This window comes from Pristiophorus japonicus, chromosome 30 (assembly GCF_044704955.1).
Source record: "Pristiophorus japonicus isolate sPriJap1 chromosome 30, sPriJap1.hap1, whole genome shotgun sequence".
NCBI classification, from domain to species: domain Eukaryota; kingdom Metazoa; phylum Chordata; class Chondrichthyes; family Pristiophoridae; genus Pristiophorus; species Pristiophorus japonicus.
The window spans coordinates 14,978,020-15,003,137 of NC_092006.1; the positions used below are offsets into that span (position 1 = coordinate 14,978,020).

A 25,118-nucleotide genomic window follows, 5' to 3' on the forward strand; every position below is an offset into this window, starting at 1 on the left:
GCCGCACTGCGCTGTCGGAGGGGCAGTACCGAGGGAGCGCCGCACTGCGCTGTCGGAGGGGCAGTACCGAGGGAGCGCCGCACTGCGCTGTCGGAGGGGCAGTACCGAGGGAGCGCCGCACTGCGCTGTCGGAGGGGCAGTACCGAGGGAGCGCCGCACTGCGCTGTCGGAGGGGCAGTACCGAGGGAGCGCCGCACTGCGCTGTCGGAGGGGCAGTACCGAGGGAGCGCCGTACTGTCGGAGGGGCAGTACCGAGGGAGCGCCGCACTGCGCTGTCGGAGGGGCAGTACCGAGGGAGCTCCCTCAGTACTGCACTGAAGTGTCAACCTGGATTTTTCTGGTCAGGACCCTGGAGTGGGACTTGAACCCACAACCTTCTGACTCAGAAGCGAGAGGGAGTGCTACCCACTGAGCCATAGCTGAAAAACACAGTTATGGTTATTGAGATCTTTTAGATGATGAAAGGGTTCGAAGATGTTTCCTCTTGTGGGGAAGACCAGAACTCGAGGCCATCAATATGAGACAGTCACGAATAAACCCAATGGAGAATTCAGGAGAAACTTCTTTACCCAGAGAGCGGTGAGAATGTGGAACTCGCTGCCACAGGGAGGGGTCGAGGGGAATAGTTTTGATGCATTTAAGGGGAGGCTGGATAAACACATGAGGGAGAAAGGAATAGAAGGATATGGGGATGGGGGGTGGGGGGGGAAATCGAGAGGGGTGGGAGGGGGCTGGTGTGCTCCAGTACAGCGGGACCTGGGGGTACTTGTGCATGAAACACAAAAGGTTAGTATGCAGGTACAGCAAGTGATCAGGAAGGCCAATGGAATCTTGGCCTTTAATGCAAAGGGGATGGAGTATAAAAGCATCCCCAAAAGAAGTCTTGCTACAGTTATACAGGGTATTGGTGAGGCCACACCTGGAGTACTGCGTGCAGTTTTGGTTTCCATATTTACGAAAGGATATACTTGCTTTGGAGGCAGTTCAGAGAAGGTTCACTCGGTTGATTCCGGGGATGAGGAGGTTGACTTATGAGGAAAGGTTGAGTAGGTTGGGCCTCTACTCATTGGAGTTCAGAAGAATGAGAGGTGATCTTATCGAAACGTATCAGATTATGAGGGGGCTCGACAAGGTGGATGCAGAGAGGATGTTTCCACTGATGGGGGAGACTAGAACTAGGGGGCATGATCTTAGAATAAGGGGCCGCCCATTTAAAACTGAGATGAGGAGGAATTTCTTCTCTCTGAGGGTTGTAAATCTGTGGAATTCGCTGCCTCAGAGAGCTGTGGGAGCCGGGACATTGAATAAATTTAAGACAGAAATAGACAGTTTCTTAAATGATAAGGGGATAAGGGGACGGGCAGGGAAGTGGAGCTGAGTCCATGATCGGATCAGCCATGATCGTATTAAATGGCGGAGCAGGCTCGAGGGGCCGAATGGCCGACTCCTGCTCCGATTTCTTATGTTCTTATGCTCTGAAAACACTGGCACAGAGCAGTGGGGTCGAATGGCCTGTTCATGTGCTGGACATTTGTGGGACTTCCCAAAATCACACAGGGGGGAGGAGGGGGGGGTCCTGGTTACGGAAGGTGGGGTGCAAGGGGAGTGCAGAGGGACCATTACTCTGTTTCCAACGCTCGGCTAAATGAAGCAATATCCCGCAAAGCGACAGGCACATGCTTCATCTCGACGGGCCATAATTGACAGCAGCTTGGAGACGATAGATTAGATTTTGTTCCCCAGTGAGCGAGAGAAAATACGAGGGACACAGACAAATGATGAAACAAATTTGAAGCATGCAAGAATCTCTTCCATAAAGACCCTCAATGCTTCTGCCACAGAGATGGATTTAAAAACTGCACAAATGTAAAAAAATGCATGAACACCGGCCGAGAAAACATGTTGAACTCGATATCCACTTCATCACTGGTGTCCGCTGTGGCCCAGTGGGTAGCTGCATCGCTCTCTCGCCTCAGTCAGAAGGTCATGGGTTCGAACCCCACTCCAGAGACCCGTGCCCATAATCCATCCGACATGGTTAGAGGGGCGGTACCGAGGGAACGCCGCACTGCGCTGTCGGAGGGGCGGTACCGAGAGAGCGCCGCACTGCGCTGTCGGAGGGGCGGTAGCGAGGGAGCGCCGCACTGCGCTGTCGGAGGGGCGGTAGCGAGGGAGCGCCGCACTGCGCTGTCGGAGGGGCAGTACTGAGGGAGCACCGTACTGCGCTGTCGGAGGGGCGGTAGCGAGGGAGCGCCGCACTGCGCTGTCGGAGGGGCAGTACTGAGGGAGCGCCATACTGCGCTGTCAGAGGGGCGGTACTGAGGGAGCACCGTACTGCGCTGTCAGAGGGGCAGTACTGAGGGAGCACCGCACTGTCGGAGGGGCAGTACTGAGGGAGCACTGCACTGTCGGAGGTGCCGTCTTTCGGATGAGACGTTAAACCGAGGCCCCGTCTGCCCTCTCGGGTGGATGTAAAAGATCCCGGGGACACTATTGGAAGAAGAGCAGGGGGAGTTCTCCCCGGTGTCCTGGGGCCAATATTTATCCCTCAACCAACATCACTAAAACAGATGATCTGGGTCATTATCACATTGCTGTGTTTGGGAGCTTGCTGTGCGCAAATTGGCTGCCGCGTTTCCCACAATACAACAGTGACCGCACTCCACAAAAGTGCTTAATTGGCTGTGAAGCACTTTGGGTCGTCCCGAGGACGGGAAAGGTGCTATATAAATGCAAGTCTTTTTCCCATGATGCCCCCTTATTTCCCCATGCAGCGAATGGGAGTCAATGTACAACTAGCAACAGCATTCAATAAATTGATTCTGGCAGATGGTGTACAGTAGAGAGCCAATTTGAACACAAGAATTAGGAGGAGTCGGCCATTCGGCCCCTCAAGCCTGCTCCGCCATTCAATAAGATCACGGCTGATCTTCGACCTCAACTCCACTTTCCCGCCCGGTCCCTCAATATCCAAAAACTATCGATCTCAGCCTTGGATATACTCAATGACTGAGCCTCCACAGCCCTCTGGGTCAGAGAATCCCAAGGATTCACCACCCTCCGAGTGAAGAAATTCCTCCTCATCTCAGTCCTAAATGGCCGACCCCTTATCCTGAGACTGTGAGACCCCTGGTTCTAGACTCCCCAGCCCGGGGGGAAACACCCTCCCTGCATCTACCCTGTCGAGCCCTGTCAGAATGTTGTATGTTTCAATGAGGTCACCTCCCATTCTTCTAAACTCTGGAGAATATCAGCCCAGTCTGCTCAATCTCTCCTCATCGGACAATCCCCCCATCCCAGGAATCAGTCTGGTGAACCTTCGCTGCACTCCCTCAATGGCAAGTATATCCTTCCTTAGGTAAGGAGACCAAAACTGTACATAATACTCCAGTTGTGGTCTCACCAGGGCCCAATATAATCGCAGTAAGACATCTTTACCCTTTTACTCAAATCCTCTTGTAATAAAGGCCAGAATGGCAGGCAGTGACTAGTGGGGGTGCCGCAGGGTTCAGTGCTGGGACCCCAGCTATTTACAATATACATTAATGATTTGGATGAAGGAATTGAGTGTAATATCTCCAAGTTTGCAGATGACACTAAGCTGGGTGGCAGTGTGAGCTGTGAGGAGGATGCTAAGAGGCTGCAGGGTGACTTGGACAGGTTAGGTGAGTGGGCAAATGCATGGCAGATGCAGTATAATGTGGATAAATGTGAGGTTATCCACTTTGGGAGCAAAAACAGGAAGGCAGAATATTATCTGAATGGCGGCAGATTAGGAAAAGGGGAGGTGCAACAAGACCTGGGTGTCATGGTACATCAGTCACTGAAAGTTGACATGCAGGTACAGCAAGCAGTGAAGGCGGCAAATAGTATGTTGGCCTTCATAGCAAGAGGATTTGAGTATAGGAGCAGGGAGGTCTTACTGCAGTTGTACAGAGCCTTGGTGAGACCACACCTTGAATATTGTGTTCAGTTTTGGTCTCCTAATCTGAGGAAGGACATTCTTGCTATTGAGGGAGTGCAACGAAGGTTCACCAGACTGATTCCCGGGATACCGGGAATGACATATGAAGAAATACTGGATCGACTGGGCTTATATTCACTGGAATTTAGAAGAATGAGAGGGGATCTCATAGAAACATATAAAATTCTGACGGGACTGGACAGGTTAGATGCAGGAAGAATGTTCCCAATGTTGGGGAAGTCCAGAACCAGGGATCACAGTCTAAGGATAAGGGGTAAGCCATTTAGGACTGAGATGAGGAGGAACTTCTTCACTCAGAGAATTGTGAACCTGTGCAATTCTCTACCACAGAAAGTTGTTGAGGCCAGTTCGTTGGATATATTCAAAAGGGAGTTAGATGTGGCCCTTATGGCTAAAGGGATCAAGGGGTATGGAGAGAAAGCAGGAATGGGGTACTGAAGTTGCATGATCAGCCATGATCATGTTGAATGGTGGTGCAGTCTCGAAGGGCCCAATGGTCTACTCCTGCACCTATTTTCTATGTTTCTATGTCTCTATACCATTTGCTTTCCTAATTGCTTGTTAACTTTCAGTGATTGGTGTACAAGGACACCCAGGTCCCTCTGAACACCAACATTTCCCAATTTCTCACCATTTTAAAATAGTCTGCTTTTCTATTTTTACGACCAAAGTGGACAACTTCACATTTCACCACATTATATTGCATTTGCCATGTTTCTGGGAGTTCAAGACAAGCCTAACTAGAACCATTGGCCCTTTCCAGATCATCAATTTGGGGGCACAGGCTAAAAATTCGAGCCAAGCCTTTCAGGAGCGATATTAGGAAACACTTCTACACACAAAGGGCGGGTGAAGTTAGGAACTCTCATCCGCAAACAAGCTGTTGAGGCCGGTCCAATTGTTAATTTTAGTTTAAAAATCGGAGATCAATAGCTTTTTGTTAACCAAAGGTATATGGGTCAAGGGCGGGTGTATGGAGTTCGCTCACAGATCAGCCATGATCGCATTGAAGGGCGGAACGGAACAAGCTCGAGGGGCTGAATGGCCTCCTCCCATTCCCATAGACAAGCAATTAAGAGATGATGAGCTTTATTGGCTAGATATAAACATACATTAGTTGTCCGTTTGTTTATTTTTTTTAATTCGTTCACAGGATGTGGGCGTCGCTGGTTAACGCCAGTATTTATTGCCCATCCCTAATTTTTTTTTTAATTCGTAGCCAATCTTTCCAATTCTTTGTCAAATCACAAACGCCAGAGGTCACCTTGCACACATCAAGGATCACTCTGCGCCAATGCTCTTAGCCAAAAGGCCTAGAGCCCAAGCACCATTCCTGGAAGTACTGCAATACCAGGTTCGTGCCATGGAGGTGGATGGGTCAGGCCCCCCACACACCTCCGTGGAGGTGGATGGGTCAAGCCACCCCACCCACCTCCTGTTTCCAAAAAAGCAAGCATATACCTTCCTGATCCAGGGAGAACCACTTTGGGGTCATGGTTACTCCCCTGTCAGGTCAGTTACGCATGATCTTAGCCAAAAAGGCCATCCCTAATTGCCCCGTGACGAGGTGGTGGTGAAGCAGTCATCTCAGAGGGGCAGTTAAGAGTCAACCGCATTGCTGTGGGACGGGAGTCACATGTCGGCCAGACCGGGTAAGGGCAGCAGATTTCCTTCCCGAACAGGACATTCGTGAACCAGATGGGTTTTTACGACAATCCAAACGTACTTCATTTGTTTTTGTTTTTTTGTTTGTTCCAGATTTATTTAATGAATTGAATTTAAATTCCCACGGTGGCATTTGAGCTCACGTGTCTCTTTCATTAGACCACACCTCGGGATTACCCGTCCAGTAAGATAACCACAGTGCTGCCGTTCCCATTTATGCTCACATCTTTAGCGATATATCGAAGCGTATAAGATTATGAGGGGGCTTGACAAGGTGGATGCAGAGAGGATCCATCCACTGATGGGGGAGACTAGAACTAGGGGGCATGGTCTTAGAATAAGGGGCTGCCTATTTAAAACTGAGACGAGGAGAAATTTCTTCTCTCAGAGGGTTGTAAATCTGTGGAATTCGTTGCCTCAGAGAGCTGTGGAAGCTGGGACATTGAATATATTTAAGACAGAGATAGACAGTTTCTTAACCAATAAGGGGATAAGGGGGCGGACAGGGAAGTGGAGCTGAGTCCATGATCGGATCAGCCATGATCGTATTAAATGGCGGAGCAGGCTCGAGGGACCGTATGGCCGACTCCTGCTCCTATTTCTTATGTTCTTATAACCCATCTCTTCACAATACAATAACTTGCCTTTATGCAGCTGTCTCTTCCATCTCCCAAGGCGCTTAGTAAAACAAAATTTGACACCGAGCCACACAAGGAGATATTAGGACAGGCACTTGGTCAAACAGGTTGGTTTTTAAGGAGCGTCTTAGAGGAGAGGCGGAGAGGCGGAGAGGTTTCGGGAGGGAGTTCCAGAGCTTGGGGCCCAGGCAGCTGAAGGCACGGCCACCGATGGTGGAGCGATGGAAATCAGGGTGATGCTCGAGACTAGAATTGGAGGAGCGCAGAGATCTCGTAGGGTTGTACTACTGGAGGAGATTATAGAGATAGGGAGGGGTGTAGGGACTGGAGGAGATTATAGAGATAGGGAGGGGTGTAAGGGCTGGAGGAGGTTACAGAGATAGGGAGGGGTGTAGAGACTGGAGGAGATTATAGAGATACGGAGGGGTGTAGGGGCTGGAGGAGGTTACAGAGATAGGGAGGGGTGTAGGGACTGGAGGAGGTAACAGAGATAGGGAGGGGTGTAGGGGCTGGAGGAGGTTACAGAGATAGGGAGGGGTGTAGAGACTGGAGGAGATTATAGAGATAGGGAGGGGTGTAGGGGCTGGAGGAGGTTACAGAGATAGGGAGGGGTGTAGGGACTGGAGGAGGTAACAGAGTGTGGAACTCGCTGCCACAGGGAGGGGTTGAGGCGAATAGTATCAATATATTAAGGGGAGGCTGGATAAACACATGAGGGAGAAGGGAATAGAAGGATATGGGGTTGGGGGGGATGGAGAGGGTTGGGAGGGTGCAGTGAGGCCCAATGGGCTCTTTCTGTGCTGTAAATTCAATGCAATATGCTGCACATACAATAAATATATCAAGCTCCCCAGTGACATCTGCAGTTTCAGAAAGAATAAGGGCTCAGCCATTGAGGACTGAGATGAGGAGGAATTTCTTCACTCAGAGGGTGGTGAATCTTTGGGATTCTCTGCCCCAGAGGGCTGTGGAGGCTCAGTCGTTGAGTATATTCAAGGCTGAGATCGATAGGTTTTTAGATATTAAGGGAATCGAGGGTTCGGGCGGGAAAGTGGACTTGAGGTCGAAGATCAGCCATGATCTTATTGAATGGCGGAGCAGGCTCGAGGGGCCGAATGGCCGACTCCTGCTCCTAATTTTTCCGTTCATATGTCCCCGGGAGTGTGTGTGTCGGTATTTACAGGGGGTCCCCGGGAGTGTGTGTGTCGGTATTTACAGGGGGTCCCCGGGAGTGTGCGTGTCGGTATTTACAGGGGGTCCCCGGGAGTGTGCGTGTCGGTATTTACAGGGGGTCCCCGGGAGTGTGTGTGTGTCGGTATTTACAGGGGGTCCCCGGGAGTGTGTGTGTGTCGGTATTTACAGGGGGTCCCCGGGAGTGTGTGTGTGTCGGTATTTACAGGGGGTCCCCGGGAGTGTGTGTGTCGGTATTTACAGGGGGTCCCCGGGAGTGTGTGTGTGTCGGTATTTACAGGGGGTCCCCGGGAGTGTGTGTGTGTGTGTGTCGGTATTTACAGGGGGTCCCCGGGAGTGTGTGTGTGTCGGTATTTACAGGGGGTCCCCGGGAGCGTGTGTGTCGGTATTTACAGGGGGTCCCCGGGCGTGTGTGTGTCGGTATTTACAGGGGGTCCCCGGGAGTGTGTGTGTCAGTATTTACAGGGGGTCCCCGGGAGTGTGTGTGTCGGTATTTACAGGGGGTCCCCGGGAGTGTGTGTGTCAGTATTTACAGGGGGTCCCCGGGAGTGTGTGTGTCGGTATTTACAGGGGGTCCCCGGGAGTGTGTGTGTGTCGGTATTTACAGGGGGTCCCCGGGAGTGTGTGTGTCGGTATTTACAGGGGGTCCCCGGGAGTGTGTGTGTGTCGGTATTTACAGGGGGTCCCCGGGAGTGTGTGTGTGTGTGTCGGTATTTACAGGGGGTCCCCGGGAGTGTGTGTGTGTCGGTATTTACAGGGGGTCCACGGGAGCGTGTGTGTCGGTATTTACAGGGGGTCCCCGGGAGTGTGTGTGTCGGTATTTACAGGGGGTCCCCGGGAGTGTGTGTGTCAGTATTTACAGGGGGTCCCCGGGAGTGTGTGTGTCAGTATTTACAGGGGGTCCCTGGGAGTGTGTGTGTGTGTCGGTATTTACAGGGGGTCCCCGGGAGTGTGTGTGTGTCGGTATTTACAGGGGGTCCCCGGGAGCGTGTGTGTCGGTATTTACAGGGGGTCCCCGGGAGTGTGTGTGTGTCGGTATTTACAGGGGGTCCCCGGGAGTGTGTGTGTCAGTATTTACAGGGGGTGTCCCACACACTGTTTAGCAGCTTACAAGTCACTTTGCAGTCCGTGTGGCCCGTCAGTTGCAAGATGATAACCACTTGGAGAAGGACTTGTACGTCACGCTAGTTAACACACACAATAGATTCCTCTGTTCAGCTGGAGCTGACAGCCCTACTAAGGTTACAAAGTCTAATTGCTGTTAAGTAAACACTGAGTGAGTTCTTACGCGGGTCAATTGCACAAGAGCGCAAGAATTAGGAGCAGGAATCTGCCATTCGGCCCCTCGAATCTTCATCCACCATTCAGTAAGACCGTGGCTGATCTTCGACCTCAACTGCACTTCCCCGCCCAATCCCACGATTCCCCGAGAGGCCACAAAAATCTATCGATCTCAGCCTTGAATATACTTAACGACTGAGCCTCCACAGCCCTCTGGGGCAGAGAATCCCAAAGACCCCATCTCCAGCCGTACAACACCCACCCCCAACCCCCTCGAGATCTCTGCACTCCTCCAATTCTACCCTCCTGAGCATCCCTGATTATAACCGCTCCACCATCGGTGGCCGTGCCTTCAGCTGCCTGGGCCCCAAGCTCTGGAACTCCCTCCCTAAACCTCTCCTCCTCTCTCTCTCCTCCTTCAAGACGCTCCTTAAATCCGACCTCTTTGACCCAGCTTTTGGTCACCTGCGCTAATTTCTACTTATGCGGCTCGGTGTCAAATTTTCATCGCGTAACACTGCTGTGAAGCGCTTTGGCACGATTCACTACGTTAAAGACGCTATATAAATGCAAGTTGTTGTTATCCTGTGACCTTCCCCCGCTCTCCCCCCCCCCCCCCTTTAGTTCGAGACTCTCCAGCGCCTACCCTGTCAAGCCCTCCGAGAAGCTAGAGTGGTTTCCGGAGAGCAGAGGATCGTGGGTATTCGAGCCGCCATTGTTGGCCAACCGCCTCAAAGGTTGACATGTTTTGTTCAGCGTTCTTGACTCCGAGAAGGACAGTGGACAAAAGCGTCCCTCTCCCTCCCCCCACCACCATCACCACCGCCTGGATGACCGAACGGGGAAAATAAACCCCAAAGAGTTAAAAGCACAAGAGCCCGACGAAAGCAGTACTTGACATTGGAAGTTGTCCAAATCGGCTGCCAGGAACCTGTCCAGCCCAACAGGTAAAGCGACCCCCTATTGATCGATCTATCGCTTTGAAAGGAGATTCTTCATGTAGGCACGGACATGACCACCCGCCAGGGGTCTTGCATGTTTCTATGGCAGCAAGTTCCGTAACCATGGGAACCGGCAGACCATAATTTTTTTTATATCAAGGCCCAAACTCCCCCCCATTGACAGCCAGGTCACAATAACGAGGTTTGAGAAGATTTACCAGAGTGTTGAGATGAGGAATGAAGTTATAAAAAGACCTGCATTTCTATAGCACCACCGGACGTCACAAAGCGCTTCACAGCCAATGAAGTACTATTTGGAGTGCGGTCACTGTTGTATTGTGGGAAACACGGCAGCCAATTTGCGCACAGCAAGCTCCCACACACAGCAATGTGATAATGACCCGGATCATCTGTTTTAGTGATGTTGGTTGAGGGATAAATATTGGCCCCAGAACACCGGGGAGAACTCCCCCTGCTCTTCTTCCAATAGTGGCCCCGGGATCTTTTACATGCACCTGAGAGGGCAGGCGGGGCCTCGGTTTAATGTCTCATCTGAAAGGCTGCACCTCCGACAGTGCGGCGCTCCCTCAGTACTGCCCCTCCGACAGTGCGGCGCTCCCTCAGTACCGCCCCTCCGACAGTGCGGCGCTCCCTCAATACCGCCCCTCCGACAGTGCGGCGCTCCCTCAGTACCGCCCCTCCGACAGTGCGGCGCTCCCTCAGTACTGCCCCTCCGACAGTGCGGCGCTCCCTCAGTACTGCCCCTCCGACAGTGCGGCGCTCCCTCAGTACCGCCCCTCCGACAGTGCGGTGCTCCCTCAGTACCGCCCCTCCGAAAGTGCGGCGCTCCCTCAGTACTGCCCCTCCAACAGTGCGGCGCTCCCTCAGTACTGCCCCTCCGACAGTGCGGCGCTCCCTCAGTACCGCCCCTCCGACAGTGCGGCGCTCCCTCAGTACCGCCCCTCCGACAGTGCGGCGCTCCCTCAGTACTGCCCCTCCGACAGTGCGGCGCTCCCTCAGTACTGCCCCTCCGACAGTGCGGCGCTCCCTCAGTACCGCCCCTCCGACAGCGCAGTGCAGCGCTCCCTCAGCACTGCGACTGTCCACCTGGATTATGATCTCGAGTCTCTGGAGTGGGGCTCAAAGTCCATGATCTTGTGACTCAGAGGCGCGAGAGACACAGAGAGCTGGCCACTGAACATGTTCCCAATCAGACTCTTGAAGAAGACACGGAGGAGTGGGATTTCTCGCCTCTTCCCAAGTTGGAAGCAGAAGGCCTGTAGGGACAAGCGTGTCTGCAGCCTGCGCTGATCTTCAGCCAAGAGAAATATTTCCTGTCAGACCAGATCTGGGGAGTACCGCCGGGCATGGCAACGATCCCATTCCGATCTCTCTCGCCTCAGCCGATTGAGGAAGAGTTCATCGGCAAAGCAAGAGACTTTTTAAACTGATGCTTTGTGTCGAAGATCCTTGCTGCCCTTTCCACTTGGGGATAAAGTGGTGGGGGGGGGAAATGGATTTTGTTTGCGATGGTCGCCGACCGCCATCTTGGAGCAGGACTGAGCTTGGCCACCAAGCGCGCCGAGTGAAGGGAGAACGGTCAAATTCACAACCCCATAGGAGGCCATTCGGCCCCTTGAGCCTATTCCAAGTCCTGTTCACCCATCAGAGAGAAGGTGGGGGTACGGGGGTGGGTGGGGAAAGAGGGGAACAAAACAGGGGGGGGGGGGGGGGTGGTGACAGGAGGTGGGGGGGTGGTGCCGGGGAGAAGCGAGAGAGGAGACGGGGGAGGGGGGTAGGAGATAAGACCGAGGGGGGAGTGGGGGATGAGAAGACCGAGGGGGAGTGGGGGATGAGAAGACCGAGGGGGGAGTGGGGGATGAGAAGACCGAGGGGGGAGTGGGGGATGAGAAGACCGAGGGGGGAGTGGGGGATGAGAAGACCGAGGGGGGAGTGGGGGATGAGAAGACCGAGGGGGGAGTGGGGGATGAGAAGACCGAGGGGGGAGTGGGGGATGAGAAGACCGAGGGGGGAGTGGGGGATGAGAAGACCGAGGGGGGAGTGGGGGATGAGAAGACCGAGGGGGGGGGGGGAGGAGAGAAGACCGAGGGGGGAGTGGGGGATGAGAAGACCGAGGGGGGAGTGGGGGATGAGAAGACCGAGGGGGGGGGGGAGGAGAGAAGACCGAGGGGGGGGGAGAGAAGAGAAGACGAGGGGGTGGGGGGGGGGGGGGGGGGGGAAAGTGGGGGATGAGAAGACCGAGGGGGGAGTGGGGGATGAGAAGACCGAGGGGGGAGTGGGGGATGAGAAGACCGAGGGGGGAGTGGGGGATGAGAAGACCGAGGGGGGAGTGGGGGATGAGAAGACCGAGGTGGGGGAGACAGGGAGCAATAACTAGCCCACTGTCTGTCCACTCCCAAGTTGCCCCCAGCTCTCACTGACCCCAGGGGTTGTGGTGGCTGGGACACACACCCACCTTTAAATCAAACCCCTGAATGAGCGCCAGAGGGACCCGGGCCTCCTGACGGTATAGAGACCGCTCTCTCTGTCGGAGCAGCTCACACATGGCTCCAATTCAGGGTGTCTGCGAACGCAGACTTAAAAGCCTTAAAATATGTCGCTGCTTGGTCTGAGTTATCTCCGCCTCCCGCCTGCGTTTGGAGTTCCTCTACTCAGACAGAGAGAGAGAGAGAGAGAGAGAGAGAGCGAGAGAGAGAGAAAGGGGGGAGCGAGAGAGAGAGAGAGGGGGGAGCGAGAGAGAGAGCGAGGGAGAGAGAGAGGGGGGGAGCGAGAGAGAGAGAGAGGGAGGGAGCGAGAGAGAGAGAGGGGGGGGAGCGAGAGAGAGAGAGAGAGGGGGGGGGAGAGAGAGAGAGGGAGCGATGGAGGGAGTGAGCGAGAGAGAGGGAGCGAGAGAGAGAGAGAGGGGGGGGAGCGAGAGAGAGGGGGAGCGAGAGAGTGAGGGGGGGGGAGCGAGAGAGAGAGAGAGAGAGAGAGAGAGAGAGAGAGAGGGGGGAGTGAGAGAGAGAGAGAGAGAGACAAAGACTGAGGTGAGAGTGGTGAGAGACCCAGTGGGGATTTGGTGTGAATACAAGGAGTCAAGATCTTCGAGGACATGTAAGTTGGAGGATTGGTGGAGGCCACCACACGAGACCTCACGTCGCGTGACACCCACCAACGGGCGTGCATTAACCGCGGAGCGCGCGCGTTACGGACACGACCAGAGGTCGATAAAAAGATAGCCTCGCACGACAGAGAACAAGGCCACCACTGTCCCAGTCAACGGCAACGGAGAAAGATTGCAAAGTGCCGCAGTACAGCGGGACCTGGGGGTACTTGTGCATGAAACACAAAAGGATAGTATGCAGGTACAGCAAGTGATCAGGAAGGCCAATGGTATCTTGGCCTTTATTGCAAAGGGGATGGAGTATAAAAGCAGGGAGGTCTTGCTACAGTTATACAGGGTATTGGTGAGGCCACACCTGGAGTACTGCGTGCAGTTTTGGTTTCTATATTTACGAAAGGATATACTTGCTTTGGAGGCTGTTCAGAGAAGTTTCACTCGGGTTGATTCCGGGGATGAGGGGGTTGACTTATGAGGAAAGGTTGAGGAGGTTGGGCCTCTACTCAGTGGAATTCAGAAGAATGAGAGGTGATCTTATCGAAACATATAAGATTATGAGGGGGCTCGACAAGGTGGATGCAGAGAGGATGTTTCCACTGATGGGGGAGGCGAGAACTAGGGGGCGTGATCTTAGAATAAGGGGCCGCCCATTTAAAACTGAGATGAGGAGGAATTTCTTCTCTCAGAGGATTGTAAATCTGTGGAATTCTCTGCCCCAGAGAGCTGTGGAAGCTGGGACATTGAATATATTTAAGACAGAAATAGACAGTTTATTAAATAATAAGGGGATAAGGGGGCGGGCAGGGTAGTGGAGCTGAGTCCATGATCGGATCAGCCATGATCGTATTAAATGGCCGAGCAGGCTCGAGGGGCCGAATGGCCGACTCCTGCTCCTATTTCTTATCTCCTTATGACACCGCCCGCCACCACTCACATATGTAATAGTAGTCGGCGCCTGGCCGGAACTCGAAGCCCAGAGAGAAGGGGGTGAACAGCTGAATCTTCTCGGAGAATCGGACGGGGCTGTAGGGGGCATACGGCCTGTTGCACTCCCAGCGTTTGAAGGCCTTGCTCTTGACGTCGCAGTTGCGGTAACCCTCGGCGTCCACCATGTACAGCTGGAAGCTCTCGGTGCGCTCCTCCGGCACGCGGGATGGGTAGTGCGGGCACAGGATGTCCAGGTAATCGTTGATCTCCACACGCACCGTATAGTCCCCGCCCTGGAACCTGCGGGAGGGTGCAAGGGAACATCGTCAAATCAACGGCGGCACAGCTCGCAGACGATACGGCGCGGTAGCAAGGGAGCGCCGCACTGCGCTGTCGGAGGGGCGGTACCGACGGAGCGCGTGGTGCCGAGGGAGTGCCGCGCCGTCGGAGGGGCAGTACTGAGGGAGCGCAGCACTATCGGAGGGGAGGTGCCGAGGGAGCGCCGCACTGTCGGAGAGGCAGTAGTGAGGGAGCGCCGCACTGTCGGAAGGGTGGTGCCGAGGGAGCGCTGCACTGTCGGAGAGGCAGTACCGAGGGAGCGCCGCACTGTCGGAGGGGCAGTACTGAGGGAGCGCCGCACTGTCGGAGGGGCAGTACTGAGGGAGCGCCGCACTGTCGGAGGGATGGTGCCGAGGGAGCGCCGCGCCGTCGGAGGGGCAGTACTGAGGGAGCGCTGCACTGTCGGAGGGGCAGTACTGAGGGAGCGCAGCACTATCGGAGGGGAGGTGCCGAGGGAGCGCCGCACTGTCGGAGGGGCAGTACTGAGGGAGCGCTGCACTGTCGGAGGGGCAGTACTGAGGGAGCGCTGCACTGTCGGAGGGGCGGTACTGAGGGAGCGCCGCACTGTCGGAGGGGCAGTACTGAGGGAGCGCTGTCGGAGGGGCAGTACTGAGGGAGCGCCGCACTGTCGGAGGGGCGGTACTGAGGGAGCGCCGCACTGTCGTAGGGGCAGTACTGAGGGAGCTCCGCACTGTCGGAGGTGCCGTCTTTCGGATGAGACATTAAACCGAGGCCCCGTCTGCCCTCTCAGGTGGATGTAAAAGATCCCGGGGCCACTATTGGGAGAAGAGCAGGGGGAGTTCTCCCCGGCGTCCTGGGGCCAATATTGGCCTTCATTGCGAGAGGGATGGAGTACAAAAGCAGGGAGGTCCTTCTGCAACTGTACAGGGTATTGGTGAGGCCGCACCTGGAGTACTGCGTGCAGTTTTGGTCACCTTATTTAAGGAAGGATATACTAGCTTTGGAGGGGGTACAGAGACGATTCACTAGGCTGATTCCGGAGATGAGGGGGTTACCTTATGATGATAGATTGAGTAGAATGGGTCTTTACTCGTTGGAGTTCAGAAGGATGAGGGGTGATCTTATCGAAATATCTAAAATAATGAAAGGGATAGACAAGATAGAGGCAGAGAGGTTGTTTCCACTGGTCAGGGAGACTAGAACTAGGGGTCACAGCCTCAAAATACGGGGGAGCCAATTTAAAACTGAGTTGAGAAGGAATTTCTTCTCCCAGAGGGTTGTGAATCTGTGGAATTCTCTGCCCAAGGAAGCAGTTGAGGCTGGCTCATTGAATATATTCAAGTCACAGATAGATAGATTTTTAACCAATAAGGGAATTAAGGGTTATGGGGAGCGGGCGGGTAAGTGGAGCTGAGTCCACGGCCAGATCAGCCATAATCTTGTTGAATGGCGGAGCAGGCTCGAGGGGCTAGATGGCCTACTCCTGCTCCTATTTCTTATGTTCTTATGGACCAAGAGGACACTGGCTGTCTCAATCAACACCAGCATTGGCTTTGAAGGATCGATGTACTTTTATAAGCCGTCTTTTAACACGGCAAAATGTCCCAAGGCGCGTCACATGGACGAGATCGGACACTGACCCACGGCAAGACAGGTGATCAAAAGCTTGGTCAAATGGCTAGAACACTTCTACCATGCTCCATCGTTCACAAAAGACAGACAGAAAGAGAAAGAAAGGAGACAGAAAGAAAGAAAAGGGAGAGAGAAAGAGAGAAAGAAAAAAAGAAAAGGGAGAGAGAAAGAGAGAAAGAAAAAAAGAAGAAAAAAGGAGAGAGACTTGCATTTCTATAGCGCCTTTCACGACAACCGGACGTCCCAAAGCGCATCACAGCCAATGAAGTACTTTTGGAGTGCGGTCACTGTTGTATTGTGGGAAACGCGGCAGCTCAATTTGCGCACAGCAAGCTCCCACACACAGCGATGTGATAATGACCCAGATCATCTGTTTGTGATGTTGGTTGAGGGATAAATATTGGCCCCAGGACACCGGGGAGAACTCCCCCTGCTCTTCTCCGACAGTGCGGCCTCCCTCAGTACTGCCCCTCCGACAGTGCGGCGCTCCCTCAGTACCGCCCCTCCGACAGTGCGGCGCTCCCTCAGCACCGCCCCTCCGACAGTGCTGCGCTCCCTCAGTACTGCCCCTCCGACAGTGCGGCGCTCCCTCAGTACTGCATTGGGTGTGTCAGCCTAGATTAAGCCCCTGGAGCAGGGACTCGAACCCACGAACTTCTGTCTCAGAGGCGAGAGCGAGAGAGAGAGAGATACCCACTGAGCCACGGCTGACACTTTAGATACATGGCTGATCTTCTACCTCAACTCTGCCTTCCCGCACTGTCCCCGTATCCCTTGATACCGGGCAAAGGAGAGAGAGAGAGAGAGAGTTAGAGAGAGAGAGAGAGAGAGAGACGGAGAGGTTCAGGGAGGGAATTCCAGGGGTCAGTAGCGAGATGGCTGAAGCCACGGCCTGCAATGGTGGGGGGAGAGAAGGGAGTGAGGGGGCAGAATTGGAGCGCAGAAATCTTGGGAGAGCTGTAGGAAGGGAGAGAGAGAGAGAGAGAGAAAGAGAGAGAGAGAAAAAGAGAGAACAGAGAGAGAGACAGACAGAGAGAGACACACAGACAGAGAGAGAGAGAGACAGACAGAGAGAGACACACAGACAGAGAGAGAGAGACACAGACAGAGAGAGAGAGAGACACAGACAGAGAGAGAGAGACAGAGAGAGAGAGAGAGAGACAGAGAGATAGGTGTATGGGGAAAGAGTGGTGGTGCAGAGAAATGAGGCAGTGCAGCGATTTGAACACGCGGCCGAGAACGGGTGAGTTTGAAGCGCTGTCTAACCGGGAGACAATGTAGGGTAGCGAGAGCAGGGACCACTGACACAGCTTGGCACTGACTGCATCCATCTCCCAATTAGCGAGACCGGATTCTGGATCGGCCTTGCAAAGAGAGCGCCGATTGAGAGCAGACGAGTGCGATGGAAACACAGTCTTATGCTACCTGCCAGCCCTTTCCAGAGCAAACGAGCTCCAATTTAATAAGACTGATGGCCTATAAAGTGCTGTTCAAATCTCGTCTTTATTTCTGCCTCTCCCAAAACCATTAGCCGGGAGGATCATATTTTATCCGGATGCATTGTGGCCTTTTCAATCTCGCCCAGCTTCAAAACGTTAACCTCCTTCCTAAACTGCTTTAGTCCTCCCCACGGCCTCATCAATCACAAGGATAGGGACAAGAGCAAAGTCAGAAACGGTGCCTTCCGAACAGGCTCCAGTGTCTACTCCTCCAGCCCAGCTGCGTTTGCTACACACACATAGGCTGGAAGCAATTGCAGGTTTGAAACCACAGGGAGCTCTAGTTAATAAGGCCCATTAGCAGCTAGCCTGACTCACTGTCCATTGATCAGGTACAGATGGAACAAAACAAGTGGCCCTCTCTCAGATCTCCCAATCTGCACACAGTGAGGCGACGCACCACATTTTACGTTCAACAGAAAAAAGAGATCTCGGTACTGGGCAACACATTGCCTTCCTCATTTCAACTTCCCAGCATGGGGTTAGATACAGAGTAAAGCTCCCTCTACACTGTCCCATCAAACACTCCCAGGCAGGTACAGCACGGGGTTAGATACAGAGTAAAGCTCCCTCTGCACTGTCCCATCACACACTCCCAGGGCAGGTACAGCACGGGGTTAGATACAGAGTAAAGCTCCCTCTACACTGTCCCATCAAACACTCCCAGGGTAGGTACAGCACGGGGTTAGATACAGAGTAAAGCTCCCTCTACACTGTCCCATCAAACACTCCCAGGGCAGGTAGAGCACGGGGTTAGATACAGAGTAAAGCTCCCTCTGCACTGTCCCATCACACACTCCCAGGGCAGGTACAGCACGGGGTTAGATACAGAGTAAAGCTCCCTCTACACTGTCCCATCAAACACTCCCAGGGCAGGTACAGCACGGGGTTAGATACAGAGTAAAGCTCCCTCTACACTGTCCCATCAAACACTCCCAGGGCAGGTACAGCACGGGGTTAGATACAGAGTAAAGCTCCCTCTACACTGTCCCATCAAACACTCCCAGGGCAGGTACAGCACGGGGTTAGATACAGAGTAAAGCTCCCTCTGCACTGTCCCATCAAACACTCCCAGGGTAGGTACAGCACGGGGTTAGATACAGAGTAAAGCTCCCTCTACACTGTCCCATCAAACACTCCCAGGGCAGGTACAGCACGGGGTTAGATACAGAGTAAAGCTCCCTCTGCACTGTCCCATCACACACTCCCAGGGCAGGTACAGCATGGGGTTAGATACAGAGTAAAGCTCCCTCTACACTGTCCCATCAAACACTCCCAGGGCAGGTACAGCACGGGGTAAGATAGAGAGTAAAGCTCCCTCCACACTGTCTCATCGAACACTCCCAGGGCAGGTACAGCACGGGGTTAGATACAGAGTAAAGCTCCCTCTACACTGTCGATTGGCTCAGTGGGCACCACTCTCTCTCTCTCTCGCCTCGGAGTCAGAAGGCTGTGGGTTCGAGTCCCCATGCCAGAGACTTGAGCACAAAATCCTGGATGACACCTTTTACATCCACCTGAGTGGGCAGACGGGGCCTCGGTTTAACGTCTCATCCGAAATACGGCACCTCCGACAGTGCGGCGCTCCCTCAATACCGCCCCTCCGACAGCGCAGTATGGCGCTCCCTCCGACAGCGCAGTACGGCGCTCCCTCAGCACCGCACTGGGAGTGCCAGCCTAGATTTACGTGCTCAAGTCCCTGGAGTGGGACTCGAACCCACAACCTTCTGACCCAGAGGCGAGTGTGCTGCTGCCCACTCAGCCACGGCCGACATCAGAGAAACACTTTTAGATTCCTCGGTTAGCTGGCTGTCAACTGAGAGAAAGGAAGAGAAAAAGAAAAAAAGAGAGAAAAAGAGAGAGTTGGCACTTTTTTATTTGAGAGACTTTTCCATGTCAGCGTGACCTCAGAATTTCTGGGGAGCTTGCCCAAATAACTTGGCTGTTAGACCCAAGTCTTGACACAAGGTCCCGCTCCCATCAGACCTCATTAAGTTTCCAGGCGCTCACTTCCACTTCTGTGCGTGTCAGCACAAAATAATCCCTCTTCAAAGAGGAAGAAGGGAAGGGGGGAGTGAAAAAAGGGTATGAATAGTGCTGAAGATTTTGGAATATTTCGGTCAAACATTCCTGGCACACGAACAAAGTGTTTGGATAGCAGCGTGCTCAACGGCAGAGTGGAATTTGTGGATTCCACAACAAAGTTTCGACACCAAAACATTTATTTTGCACTCCCAACCAACGGCTTCTTCATCACCTCTGCTTTCTCCCACCACCACAGCAGTCACAGAGTAAAGCTCCCTCTACACTGTCCCGTCAAACACTCCCAGGGCAGGTACAGCATGGGGTTAGATACAGAGTAAAGCTCCCTCTACACTGTCCCGTCAAACACTCCCAGGGCAGATACAGCACGGGGTTAGATACAGAGTAAAGCTCCCTCTACACTGTCCCGTCAAACACTCCCAGGGCAGGTACAGCATGGGGTTAGATACAGAGTAAAGCTCCCTCTACACTGTCCCATCAAACACTCCCAGGGCAAATACAGCACGGGGTTAGATACAGAGTAAAGCTCCCTCTACACTGTCCCATCAAACACCCCCAGGGCAGGTACAGCACGGGGTTAGATACAGAGTAAAGCTCCCTCTACACTGCCCCATCAAACACTCCCAGGGCAGGTACAGGGGGTTAGATACAGAGTAAAGCTCCCTCTACACTGTTCCGTCAAACACTCCCAGGGCAGGTACAGGGGGTTAGATACAGAGTAAAGCTCCCTCTACACTGTCCCGTCAAACACTCCCAGGGCAGGTACAGGGGGTTAGATACAGAGTAAAGCTCCCTCTACACTGTCCCGTCAAACACACCCAGGGTAGGTACAGCACGGGGTTAGATAGAGTAAAGCTCCCTCTACACTGTCCCATCAAACACTCCCAGGGTAGCTACACTTGACTCCCAAGCTCCCAATACCCCACAGCCTACAACCTCACCCCGCCCCTCCTCCGACTCTGAGCTCATTCTTTCCCCAACATCAACTTGCATTTATATAGCGCCTTTAAGGCAGAAAAACATCCCAAGGTGCTTCACAGGAGCGATTATCAAACAAAATGTAACACCGAGCCACATAAGGAGATATTCAGACAGATTGGTCAAAGAGGTAGGTTTTTAGCTGCACCGTAAAGGGGGTCAATATTTCCCCCTCAATCAACACCAAAAACAGATCACCTCATTGCTGTGTGTGGGAGCTTGCTGTGTGCAAATTGAGCTGCCACTCTTCCCACAACAGTGACCACACTCCAAAAAAGAGTACTTCATGGGGTGTGTAGCACTTCGGGAAGCCTTGATGATGCCAAATGCGCTATATAAATGCGAGGACTTCTTGAAGAAGTCAAAACCAGGCGCTACAGCGCCACTGCTGGCGGGAAGGTGTAATGACAATGTGACATGTTTACATAGAAAATCTCTGCTCTAACTGGGAACAAGGGCATTTAACAGGGAGAAAAGTTGACGGAGAAAGTACCAACTTTTTCTTAATAAAGCGTAGATATCCATCTATGTGGTCACAGTACATTACAGCAGCCGCCTACATGACAATGGGGCAATTTATAACCCAGGCAGTATTAGTGGAGGTGCACAGGCAGAGTAAATTGGTTCGAAAGATCAAAATTATACAAAAACCGAACATTTTATCTGGAATATTTTGCTGCTGTGCACCACACTACATTTAAACTGGCACAGTTTAGCAGTTTATGGCCAAATTGCTAAGCACAGATAAGGAAATTTCCATGGCAACACAAATGATTGAGAGATTACCAGTTGCTGAATTCAAGGGAACCCTAATCCCAGCATACCAGCAACAACAAACTTGCATTTATATAACGCATTTAATGTAGGGAAACTTCGTAAGGCGCTTCACAGGGGTATCATGAGACAAGAAATTTGACTCCAAGCCGCAAAAGGAGAAATTAGGACAGGTTGGTCAAAGAGGTCGTCTTGAAAGAGGAGAGAGGTAGAGAGGCGGAGAGGTTTAGGGAGGGAGTTCCAGAGCTTGGGGCCCAGACAACTGAAGGCACGGCCACCGATGGTGGAGCGATTATAATCAGGGATGCTCAGGAGAGCAGAATTAAAGGAGCACATACATCTCGGGGGTCGGGGGGGGGGGGGGGGGTGTAGGGGCTGGAGGACATTACAGAGATTGGGGGGGGAGGGGGGTAGGGGCTGGAGGAGGTTACAGAGATAGGGAGGGGGGTAGGGGCTGGAGGAGGTTACAGAGATAGGGAGGGGGCGAGGGCCATGGAGGGATTTGTAAACAAGGATGAGAATTTTGAAATCGAGGCGTTGCTTAACCGGGAGCCAATTTAGGTCAGCGAGCACAGGGGGTGATGGGTGAGCGGGACTCGGTGCGAGTTAGGACACGGGGCAGTGAGCACAGGGGGTGTTGGGTGAGCGGGATACGGTGCGAGTTAGGACACGGGGTCAGCGAGCACAGGGGGTGATGGGTGAGTGGGACTCGGTGCGAGTTAGGACACGGGGCAGTGAGCACAGGGGGTGATGGGTGAGTGGGACTCGGTGCGAGTTAGGACACGGGGGCAGCGAGCACAGGGCGTGATGGGTGAGCGGGACTCGGTGCGAGTTAGGACACGGGGTCAGCGAGCACAGGGGGTGTTGGGTGAGCGGGACTCGGTGCGAGTTAGGACACGGGGGCAGCGAGCACAGGGGGCGATGGGTGAGCGGGACTCGGTGCGAGTTAGGACACAGGGGCAGCGAGCACAGGGGGTGATGGGTGAGCGGGACTCAATGCGAGTTAGGACATGGGGCAGTGAGCACAGGGAGTGATGGGTGAGCGGGACTCTGTGCGAGTTAGGACACGGGGCAGCGAGCACAGGGGGTGATGGGTGAGCGGGACTCGGGTGCGAGTTGGGACACGGGGCAGCCGAGTTTTGGATCACCTCTAGTTTACGTCGGGTAGAATGTGGGAGGCCAGCCAGGAGTGTGTTGGAATAGTCAAGTCTGGAGGTAACAAAGGCACGGATGAGGGCTTCAGCAGCGGATGAGCTGAGGCAGGGGGCGGAGACGGGCGATGTTACACAGATCCGTCTTTTCAGACACTCATTAAAACCGACCTCTGACCCAGCTTTTTGGTCGCCTGTACCCAATATCTCCTTTTGTGGCTCGGTGTCAAATTGTGTCTGATAATCGCTCCTATGAAGTGCCTTAGGATGTTTTACTACGTTAAAAGGAGCTGTATGGAGAGACTGGAGAATCTGGGGCTGTTCCCCTCGGAGCAGAGAAGGTTAAGGGGGAGATTTAATCGAGGGGTTCACTATCACGAGGGGTTTTGAGGAGTAAATCAGGAGAGACTGTTCCCGGGGGCAGGAGGGTGGGTAACCAGGGGGACACAGATTGACGATAATCGGCGATGGAACCAGAGGGGGAGATGGGGAGAATGTGTTTTTGACGCAGCGAGTTGTTGTGATCGGGAACGCGCTGCCTGAAAGGGCGGTGGGAGCAGATTCAATCGGGACTTTCAAACGGGGGAATTGGGTAAATACTGGAAGGGGGGAAATGTGCCGGGCTGTGGGGAAAGAACAGGGGGGAGTGGGACTGATTGGATCGCTCTGTCACAGAGCCGGCACAGCACGGGCTCCATGGGCCCAATGGGATCCTCCTGTGCTGCATTACTCTATGATTCTGTGATGTAAATGTGTAAGCTGAATGGGCTGAGGGAGCCCCGCACTGTCGGAGGGGCGGTACTGAGGGAGCCCCGCACTGTCGGAGGGGCGGTACTGAGGGAGCGGCGCACTGTCGGAGGGGCGGTACTGAGGGAGCGCTGCACTGTAGGAGGGGCGGTACTGAGGGAGTGCCGCACTGTCGGAGGGGCAGTACTGAGGGAGCGCCGCACTGTCGGAGGGGCGGTACTGAGGGAGTGCCACACTGTCGGAGGTGCCGTCTTTCGGATGTGACGTTAAACCGAGGCCCCGTCTGCCCTCTCGGGTGGATGTAAAAGATCCCGGGGCCACTATTGGAAGAAGAGCAGGGGGAGTTCTCCCCGGTGTCCTGGGGCCAATATTTATCTTTCAACCAACATCACTAAAAAAAAAAAACAAACAGATATGATCTGGGTCATGATCACGTTGTTACTGGCTGCTGCGTGTCCCACATTACAACAGCGATCACACTATCAAAAAAAGTACTTCATTGGCTTTGAAACGCTTTGGGACGTCCGGTGGTCGTGAAAGACTCCGGGAGCCGCCGTTCAGAATCACCGAATACGCATTCCGGTTCACTTTGGGCTAGCGATGGCAGAGAGATTATCGGCAGGTCAGTTTTTTCCGACTTTGTAAAGAGGAAAATAAATGCCATTCTCAGTGCGATGCAGTATCAGTTCGACCCGAGCGGGACATGGAGCTATTAAGAAGAGCGACAGTCCCTGAACAAGACAAGATAAGGATTCCATTAACCCCCTGGCGCTGATTAATATTCATGAGATTAACCCCCCCCCCCGCCCCCGACTGCGTCACCCAGTGCGTTGCCTTGACAACGACCAGTGTCCAGAAGGAATCGGAGAGGAGCGGGGCCATCAATGTTTAACTGCATCCCCTCCCACGGCAACCGTCGCTGGGGCCAGCCACCCTCCACCCATTGCCTACCAGCTATTCGACTGGGCGAGGGTGCACGGTTGAGGAGAGTTTGAGCAGACCGGGCCTGTATTCGCTGGAGTTTTGAAACGTACAGAATTACGACAGGGCTCGACAGGGTAGATGCAGGGAGGGTGTTTCCTCCCCCCCCCCCCCCCCCCCGGGCTGGGGAGTCTCGAACCAGGGGGTCCCACAGTCTCAGGATAAGGGGTCGGCCATTGAGGACTGAGATGAGGAGGAATTTCTTCACTCAGAGGGTGGTGAATCTTTGGGATTCTCTGCCCCAGAGGGCTGTGGAGACTCAGTCGTTGAGTATAGTCAAGGCCGAGATCGCTAATTTGGACTCTCGGGGAACCAAGGGATCGGGCGGGAAAGTGGAGTTGAGGTCGATGATCAGCCGTGATCTCACTGAATGGCGGAGCAGGCTCGAGGGGCCGAATGGCCGACTCCTGCTCCTATTTCTTATGTCCGAGTGGGTCAGACCAATCCCCTCCTCCACCTCCTCATCATCCAATATTCCCCACACTTCCCGCGAGACGGCAACCAGGGGTTTTCACCGGATTTCCATCCCCCCCATACCCCCCACTTCGGCCTCAGTACCGGAGGTCAGTTACAACACACACAACCACCTTTGTCATGAATAAAAATGACAACAGCGCTTCTCGCAACATCAGGACGTTCCAACGCGCTTCACAGCCAAAGGGAAATTTTTTTTTTGGAGTGGCATCACTGTTGTAAACGCAGCAGCTCAATTTGCGCACAGCAAGCTCCCACACACAGCGATGTGATAATGACCCGGATCATCTGTTTTAGTGATGTTGGTCGAGGGATAAATATTGGCCCCAGGACACCGGGGAGAACTCCCCCTGCTCTTCTTCCAATAGTGGCCCTGGGATCTTTTACATCCACCCGAGAGGGCAGACGGGGCCTCGGTTTAATGTCTCATCCGAAAGACGGCACCTCCAATAGTCCAGCGCTCCCTCAGTACCGCCCCTCCGACAGTGCGGCGCTCCCTCAGTACTGCGCTCCCTCAGTACCGCCCCTCCGACGGTGCGGCGCTCCCTCAGTACTGCCCCTCCGACAGTGCGGCGCTCCCTCAGTACTGCCCCTCCGACAGTGCGGCGCTCCCTCAGTACCGCCCCTCCGACAGTGCGGTGCTTCCTCAGTACTGCCCCTCCGACAGTGCGGCGCTCCCTCAGTACTGCCCCTCCGACAGTGCAGCGCTCCCTCAGTACTGCCCCTCCGACAGTGCGGTGCTTCCTCAGTACTGCCCCTCCGACAGTGCGGCGCTCCCTCAGTACTGCCC

The 25,118-nt window shown here is 53.9% G+C and overlaps 1 protein-coding gene across 1 annotated transcript in view; it reads right to left on the reverse strand.

Annotated features, from left to right (window-relative positions):
• LOC139240130 (ephrin-A5-like) overlaps positions 1-18,996 on the reverse strand; it is a gene marked incomplete at its 5' end in the record, with an annotated part of 46,917 nt that extends 27,921 nt beyond the window's left edge. Inside the window, 2 exons of the mRNA XM_070868505.1 lie at positions 13,757-14,049; positions 18,939-18,996. Coding sequence (XP_070724606.1) covers positions 13,757-14,049; positions 18,939-18,996 — 351 coding nt within the window. The remainder of the gene's footprint in view (positions 1-13,756; positions 14,050-18,938) is intronic.
• Between the last annotated feature and the right edge of the window lie 6,122 nt (positions 18,997-25,118).